The 8,747-nt window shown below is 39.3% G+C and overlaps 1 protein-coding gene across 2 annotated transcripts; it reads right to left on the minus strand.

The window, feature by feature from the left end:
- Positions 1-5,392: 5,392 nt before the first annotated feature.
- On the minus strand, positions 5,393-7,058 carry LOC107570133 (dickkopf-related protein 1-like). 2 transcript variants are annotated; one of them, XM_016256333.1, is made up of 4 exons: positions 6,803-7,058; positions 6,572-6,713; positions 6,319-6,459; positions 5,393-5,957 (listed from the first exon to the last, which is right to left on the minus strand). In XM_016256333.1, exons 1-4 carry the CDS (start codon positions 7,004-7,006, stop codon positions 5,710-5,712), a joined length of 735 nt encoding a protein of 244 aa, XP_016111819.1. In that variant the 5' UTR covers positions 7,007-7,058; the 3' UTR covers positions 5,393-5,709. The 2 variants fall into 2 exon arrangements, with proteins under 2 accessions (XP_016111819.1, XP_016111818.1); XM_016256332.1 differs by having other exon boundaries at positions 6,572-6,716.
- Positions 7,059-8,747: the final 1,689 nt, after the last annotated feature.

An 8,747-nucleotide genomic window follows, 5' to 3' on the forward strand; every position in this document is an offset into this window, starting at 1 on the left:
CCATTGAATGCTGTGCCCTCCTCCACAAGAGATCTGCATGTTGGGAAATGACTGAAGTTTTTTGCAGAAAGCTTAGTTTTCCACAATCTTAGTTTTGTGGAGAAGGCTTTCACAATTTCATAGGCTGCTGTGATGAGCTGACCTGGGTCCTGGAGCTTCAGGCTAAGGACGTTCAGCTCCTGTGTTATGTCAACTAAGAATGCAAGATCCATTACCCATTTAGGATCATCAAATTCAGGAACATCCATTCTGCCATCTTCCATGAATCTCTTCACCTCTGCTCTTAACTCAAAGAATCTCCTCAGGACATTCCCCCTGCTGAGCCAGCGCACCTCAGTAAAATAAAGTACATCACCATATGTTGACTCAATTTCTTCTAAAAAGGCTCGAAACTAGCGGTGCTGTAAACTCCTCAATCTGATGTAATTGATACATTTCAGGACAACAGACATGACATGTCATATTTCAAGCATTTGCTGCACAGTGCCTGTTGGTGAATAATGCCGTTCAGAACAACTGCTGGATCTGCATTTTCCTCTTCTAACTTTCTTTGTACTAGTGCTACCAGTCCATTTTTTTCCCCAGTCATAGACGGGGCGCCGTCAGTGGTAATACCGACCAGCCTGTTCCCACGGCAAACCAGCGTGCTCAATTGCGTCACACAGCTGATGAAATATATCTTTGGCTGTGGTATGGCCGTGCATTGGACACAAACTCAGCAACTCTTCCGTCACTTCAAACTGCTCATTAATACCCCTGATGAAAATTGCTAGCTGAGCACTGTCGGTTATGTCTGTGCTTTCGTCAAGCGCCACAGAGTATGCAGTGAAAACTTTAGATTTGCTGCGTAACTGATCATAAATGTCACTCGATAACTCGCTGATCTGTTCTGCCACTGTGTTTGCCGACAAAGATAGATTGTTGAACAAGTTTTTCTTTTCTGGACAAAGAATATCAGCGACTTTCTGCATGCAATCCTTTATAAACTGCCCTTCTGTGAATGGCTTTCCCGCTTTAGCGATCAACTCACTCACCACATAACTTGCTTCAACTGCAGCATCAGCATCCTTTTTGGCTTTGTGGAAAAGGTTTTGCTGGGACGTTAGCTCTCTCTGCAACTGCGTGGCTCGTCTTTTTCTCTCGTCTTCCTGGTACTTCTCATACTGTTCTTCATGTTTAGTCGAGTAATGATGCTTGAGATTATATTCCTTTAGAACGGCGACTTTTTCTTTGCATATCAGACAGGTAGCGTTTCCAATAAACTTCACAAAAAAATACTGCAACGTCCATCTTTCTTGAAACTGTCTGTGTTCCTCATCCACTTTCCTTTTCGGTTTGGAAAGAGACATCTTTTCATTCGCACTTCACAGCCAAACAACATAAACTACGAAAGCCCCGAAACCAGCTATCTTCAAATCTGCCTGAATGCGCGTTTTTTAATTTATTTAAATTTTTTTATAGAATCATGTCATTGGAATATGGTACGAGACAACTAGACAATAATAATAATAGTAATAATAATAATAATAATTTAGCGGGCCGGATTATGTTCTATTTTTGACATCAGTTGCGGGCCGGGTGGAGGGGGAGGGGGGCCGTAAATGGCCCGCGGGCCGGCAGTTTGAGACCCCTGGATTAGAGCAATGCCTTAAACTTTACCAGGTTGTCAATATTTCACTATAAATAATTTATTATTGAATTCTTCGAAAACCAAATTACATTTTAAATGAGTAGCAACTAATTCATGCTCAAAAATAGGACTAACCATAAAAATTGTTGCAAACTTATGAGAAGAATAGCTGTCTTTTAATTTGTTTTGATGCTGTTCTGTGACTGAGAGTGTTTTAGTGATTTCTAAAAAAAAAAACATGACAGGTGCATGAGTGATGTTTGCCATAAAACTTCATAAAGCTATTCCAGCATCTGCTCTGTGTTACATGAGTGAAAAACAAGATGCTGCTTGTTCTTTTTCTCACATCATATTCTGAAGGCATAATACTGTAGTTTTAGAGCCAGTCATTTGTCAACACCAAGGCATCGAAAATGACAAATATGAATCATGTAATTTTGATAATTATGCCGACAGGCCTTAGCAATCAAGATGTCTATAAATCATCTTGTAAAGCTGCATGGAACAAGACTGAGCGTTCAGACAATTCTCAGATGTTCCATGACATAACAAGCCCTTTTAGTTAAATTATGATATAAACAGTCAGATAATGTGTCAAGATGATGTATTAGAAAACTAACACATTGTGCACCATTTAACTAACCTAAGTGTTGCATTAATTTTATGCCATACATCCAAACCAAATCTGTGGTTTATGTGTATTACACTTCAAAAAGACCTCTTCTAAAGTTTCAGAAGAGATCTCAACAATGTCTCAAATTGCACTCAGATTTGCCAAGATTCCAAATTATCCAACCAAATGTCAGAGCTCTCAATATGAATATTTCTCATCAAAATCTTCTAAATCCAAGTTATCTGATCTATGCTATACTATCAGTAATCATTTTATAGCTCTGCACTCTTACTGTGTGTCAATAATTGTGTAATTTGCATTATAGGGGAAACATCTAAGTCAATACTAATTCTCCGTTAGCAACTCTCAAAACTCAGAATTTTGCCTGTGAGTTTGTGAGATTCAAGCCTAAAACTTTCAAAGTGTTGAAAAGAAAGTCATTCTAACTGTAAATATGGTGTGTTAGTACCTCTGGAACCTCAGTTATAAAAGGCAACAATTCAGAACGTTTGTTAATGCTATATCAGAAAATTCTCATATTCATCTAGTTGTTGACTAACTGTTTCTTGCCCTCTTCAAGTCCAAGTCTGACTTGAGGTAAACAGAGCCATAGAGAAGGTGGCGTTCTGCTCTCTAACTCTGTGTTTGGACTCTGTCAGGCTGCTGTCTGCTGCTGTAAACCATGCATCTTAAAGAGCTCATATCTGTGACGCCTGCCATCATTACAGTCGGATCTTGCTGTCTGTAATTTGCAAGCATGGCAGTCAGTCAGCTAGTAAAACAGCACAGGGTCATTCCAAGCCATTCTACAGCCAACATTGACCCACAAACCTCTACTCTGTGTGACACAGACGAGACATCTCTGTATTTATGCACATTTCTGAGACTTGGGTATATAATTCCACAAATGCTAAATGCAATTGAATGCAATGCCATAAAGCAGCTCAGATTCTGAATCATTCTTCCACGAATTGAAAAGGCTTAATAAGGCTATTTTCATAATATTCCCGGATCTTCTGTTTTAATCACCACATCAGTATTTTCACCCCTTTGATGCAAACATCTAACAGTGACTGGTAGGTAGATCATACTAGTAATTACACACAACCTTAAAATTAAAGACAACTACTCAAATGTCATTCATTTATGCTGGGTATCTGCCATTATAATAAAGAGCTGTGAAAAACATCTTTTGCCAAACAAAATTCTCCAAATGTTTCCTTAATTGTATCCTCTCATCTCACTTCCACTTGTTTAAGGTTAATTAACACTAAGAGATCTGAGCTTTAAAATATAACCTAAATTATCTAATTTTGATTCAAATTATCTTTATAATTTTTTTAATAAGGCAATGTCAAATATACATGTCCCTGGTCGCTTTTTATTTCCTCACAGTTTCTTAACTTTGTTTCTTCAGACAAGTAAATCAAATAAAGTGACTAGTGATTAACAAAAAAAGAAGAAATTCAATCGAATATTAATACACATACAACCATGTGTCCCATTCATCTTGCCAAATGTCGCTGAAAACAACCAGACTACCATCAATGGCACATACTTTTGAGGGTAAATGCTCATTTCACATTCATGTGTTTGGGTTCTTTTTAAGTAACTCTGCGTGTGAGCCCCAGTTACTTAACTATTTGTTGAAAAATTGTATGTGCCGTGAAGTGTTGACTGATCTCAACTTCAAAGTGAACCAGGCTTTAGGGGCAGTTCGCAAACATTCACACTGCTATGTTCAGAAGCCCCAGTATTGCTGCTTTATTGTACCTAGTTGGAAAAAAGAAGGAAATCCACCTTTTCACACTCTTGTTTGGAGATTACTTCTGCCCGGACACTTGATTCCTCTTAGTGAAGTTGGCCATGACCTGTTGCGAGCTAATGCCATCAAAGCATTAGCTGCTTTACTGTATGCAGACTGTGGAGGTTTCGGTTTCTTTTGCACCATTGTGCAGCTTGGGATTCCATCCACAGATGTTTGTGGTCTTCAAGCTGTTGACGGTATTGACAAAAGCTGGGAGAAAGCCTCTCCAATGCCAGTCAAGGCACATGGATGGGAAAGGGACAATTGCAAACTGTATATCCTGTGCTTTGAAATGATTACCCCACGGCTTTGTCTCTCTTGACAGCTCCAGGTAAAATACTTAAAGTTTCAAATTACAGCTGAGAGAATCGCAAAAGGAAGCAGTACCCACAAAAAAGGACTTTGTGAATGAGGGCGTGTTTTGAGAGGAAGGGTATTTGCTCTTTTGCTGCATTGTGTTCTGTTTGAACCATTAAAATGACCGACACTGACACATAAAAGAGCTTAGTAATAATCATTTAACTATGTATAAAGATAATAAATTGCTTGGTCTGATATAATGATTTACTAGAAGCTCTGAGCAGACAGTGCCATTAAACGCTGCCACTATCAGTAAGCATCCTTGAACTTTAAAGAGAAGGTGACTATAGTCGATCTCCACGTGCTAGACCATATTAAAGCCTCTCACCTTCAAAGAGAGACTTCACAATTCACAAGCAGACCTCAAACAGATGCTTGTTTGTAATGTGTGACCTATCTATATAAATGCTTTTGAAAGCATCGGATCAATCAAACACGCATAGCTTTTTAATCTCCCTTTCAAGGCTGGTTAGTTTACATGACTGCTATTTTGTTTTCTTTATTGTTGTAACATTGGTCTTTCATGTTTTCTTGAGTCTTTGTATTCAGCTTAAAAAACAAACAAACAAACATGTTTTTAAAATAATAGATCACTCACTGATCATTTTGATCTCCTTGTTCTCTTTGATAAATGTGTTTCAAAAGGTATAACACAAAGTGAGTTCAAAGTAATAAAAAGTAAAAATAGCCTCCCAGATGTAATTAAACAGTGACCACCCAATGACTTTGAATTTTACTATTTTTAGTAGTGGAAAGGTCTCTAATGGCTTATTAGACATAGACACACCTTATTAAGTACCTTAATTAAACTTCTAGACATGAATGCATTCCAGCCGTCAGCTCTGACCACGCCTGACTTAACATATTGTGTGTCCTTTAGCGTAAGAAACTTAAGATACAACTTAATGCAAGAATGATTTAAGACATTGTATACTTTATATCATCTTTATTTAGAATAAAATAGACATTTAAATCAGCTCTATATGACTGTAAAACCAGATGTATACACATTTAAGATTAAAGACTAGCAAAAGACTGATGCACCTTCTTTCAGGGTTGACAAAAATATCTGAATTAAGTGCCAACTGCCTTATATAATTTACAGTATAATACAGTAATTTACTGCAAGATTTAAGTTCCGTTGAGAAACAATTATTTCTACTCTGCAATGCTGACACAAGAAAATGAAGGAAAAACAGAGTATCCCATTCCAAGTCAATCGCTCGTCGTCATCTCTGATCAAGTCTGTTTTTTTGCTTCTCTGGGAGCTTTGTGAAAGAAAATTCCTTGAATATTCATTCAGTGTCTCTGACAAGTGTGCAGACTCCGTGATGACTTGCTGCCATCTCTTTGCGTTCTGCAGGACAGACCTTCTGCACAATCGCAACGCTGGAATATCTCCAAGCCATGGGTGCCTTTCCTCTTGTGCTTGGTGCAGACTTGGCCTTCTTTTAGGACGGGTTTGCAGATTTTGGACCAAAAGTGACGGGCGCAGCAGAGTCCCTCTGCACAATCTGATGATCTCAGGCAGTTCTCTCCCTCCAGACCTTTAAAAACAAAACAACACTCATGAATACCATGCACAACTTACATTTTCTGAAGTCTGAGAGACCATTTTAATAGATCAAAAGAGCTTTCACATTGAAGACTGAGTTGATCTTATAATCTAGTTTTATAAACATTTTTTCATTGCATTGCTAACATTCTCCAGTGGTCCTTACACTCAACCAAAGTTATTATATTTAATACCAGTCACAGTCCTGAAAAGTGCATGCCTTGTGATGCAACAAAGGATTAAAAGCTTCAAAAAATACCCACAAACTGAGCCGCAGCTATAGGTCAAAATAACATGGAATAATCTGAAGCTATTCTACTCATATATCATTGGTTATATGAATCATTGTTTACCTTTTAGCATTTGGTTTTGTGGGGAACCTTGAGTTGCAACTTTTGGTGGCACCACAACAGTTGAGTTTTCTTGGGAGATGGACACAAACTCTTCCATTCCAATCTGGTGGATCATGTCAGGATCATTTGGAAGGCAAACTCCTAATAGGAAGAGGCAGTTTAAGTTAATTGTTAGTCAACACTGTCTGTTATTTGTTTAAGCTATATAACGCTGAGATGTCTGTACTCTAGCATATCATAACTGTGATCTTACCGTTGCTGCAGTGGTTGCCAGGGCAGCACATCGCATCCCGGATGCAGCGCTTCCTGCGCTTCTTGCACTGGAGACAGACACCGCGAGACAGGAAGCAGAACTCGTCGCCACCGCATTCCTCATCACTCTCGCAGATTAAAGGCTGCTGGGGTTTAGAAATACACTATTAGTCTAACGACCACAAAGTGAAAGCAGCTGTCTGAGATAACATGTGCTCGTTTATGTTCTTACCTGCGGTGTATCGATGGCGAAGTTCAGGTTGCCGCTGTCCGCAGGTGACTCCTCCGGACTCGGGCTGACCGGGTGACCGGGACTCGCCGCACCTGAACCGACCTTAATAGCGTTGGAGTTGAGCACCACAGAACCGGTGGATGCCGCTTTGATGCAGCCCACGAGAATGAGGCATGCGGTAGAGAACATGGCAATGTGCAGCATCGTCAGGTCTGGTATTCCTTGGAGGATGGAGGATGTATTCCCGAGGTGAGCGGAGCTCTTCTGTGGTTCCTCATGAACTCAAGACGCTTCATTTATACGCGCGCGGGGTTGTTTGCGCTCCCGCCCCTCGCTGAGAGTAACAAAGGGCTGGATGAAATTTCAAAGCGTTGTGTCAAGGGCTGTCTGTCTATCGGTGTGTTTGTATGCACGTTTTGATGAGCTGCCATCAAACAGCCACCACAGTAATATTGGATGGGGAAATCAGCGGGAAAAAAAAATAAAAATAAATAATAATTATACTTCATTAAATGCGAATTGGCAGGGTTCATCCCCATCCCTTTGTCTATTGGCTTTGTTTTAATTGTACATCCAAAGCCTACGGTGGTGTAAAATGAAGCGTGTGTAAAGGAGCCTTTGATGAGCTCAGATCAAACAGGACTGAAGCCCGTGTCTTAATCAGACTTCCACAGCGATGGCATTTTCGCAAACAGTCCATTTGCCCGGCTTTTAGCGGCTTTTGTAGACATTGTACTCAGCAAATCCATTTAGTGGGATGCCAGGTAATCCTGTTTTAAAATTCCTGATGACAGCTTATTCAGGTCAGGGCTCCTGAGTGACTCTAAGTAGGGCTAGGCTATTATTCACTACAGCAATGCAATTCCGTGATAAAAATAATAATAATAATAATAAAATACTGCATTTACAGGAGGCGGCAACAGCAAAATGATAAATGACACCGGTGTTCAATATAGTTAGCTTTAATAATAATAATTAACAAAATAGGTAATATGGGTAATTAGCCTAACTATGGCTGTTGAAGGTTGCCAAGCAGTGTCCTTTTTTGCAACTTGTTGCATTGATATTATACAAGGTTACAGGTGTGCCTTTATCAGTTTGTTGCAATTGCTTTGAAAAGCAATGGAAGCTCTGTTCTGCGATTCGGTTCTTTTGAACATGTAAAGAACCAGTTCAAAACATCGAGATTGTAATTCTTTTACGATGTGAGGTAATTACCTCATTACTTAGCGTGTGGCATGCATGCATGTTCTAGCATGTTCCAATACTGTGTAGGGACCAGTCAGTTATTAAGATTTATTATTATTATGTTTTATTATCAATGTTAATGTGCTCTAGTTCATTTCGTTGCAGCCTACAGGTTATGAAAACTGTAGTAACATATTATGGTTTGGATTTAGCCCTTTATAGCCTATTATTTACTAAAGTCCATTTAAACTTGACTGAAAAAGTGTAATACCAACTCATGTGCATAAACTGCAATGGTATGTTTCAATTATGTTTTACTTGTAACATTTGTAGCTTTTTACCTTAACTGTTCACACTTATTTGTATTACTGTCGGATCTTACATGTTCACGACGGTTCTGGGTTCACTAAGTCTTTCGGTTGATGACTGCTAACGGCTAGAACGAGTGATTCGTGGACGGTGGACGAATCATTCAGGTGTGCGTTTCACAAAAGCAATGGTCGCAAGTTCCATCGTTACCAATAGAGTTCAATGGAACTTGCGATCATTGGGAAACGCACCCCAGACAATTAATTGGGAAAAGCGCCGACTCAAACGATTCGTTGACGAATCGGACATTGCTAGGTTAGCTCAGTCGGAAACCGTTTTAGAAATATAAATAAACAGTAAAAAATTATCTGTTTTTACCTTCTGATCTTCCCTGGAGTTGTTCTTGGTGATTTATCCTTGAACGACCATATGTTATGTTTTCAGAAGA

This window comes from Sinocyclocheilus grahami, unplaced genomic scaffold (assembly GCF_001515645.1).
Source record: "Sinocyclocheilus grahami isolate Dianchi unplaced genomic scaffold, SAMN03320097.WGS_v1.1 scaffold1420.1, whole genome shotgun sequence".
NCBI classification, from domain to species: Eukaryota; Metazoa; Chordata; class Actinopteri; order Cypriniformes; family Cyprinidae; genus Sinocyclocheilus; species Sinocyclocheilus grahami.

What these genes read in the sequence shown, in the direction of transcription:
- LOC107570133 (XM_016256332.1), bottom strand. Translation starts at nt 7,006, where the DNA reads ATGCTGCACATTGCCATGTTCTCTACCGCATGCCTCATTCTCGTGGGC. An exon ending in TCGCCATCGATACACCGCAG is followed by an intron (nt 6,717 to 6,802) that starts GTAAGAACATAA and finishes TCTAAACCCCAG; the next exon opens with CAGCCTTTAATCTGCGAGAG. An exon ending in ACAAAACCAAATGCTAAAAG is followed by an intron (nt 5,958 to 6,318) that starts GTAAACAATGAT and finishes TTGTTTTTAAAG; the next exon opens with GTCTGGAGGGAGAGAACTGC.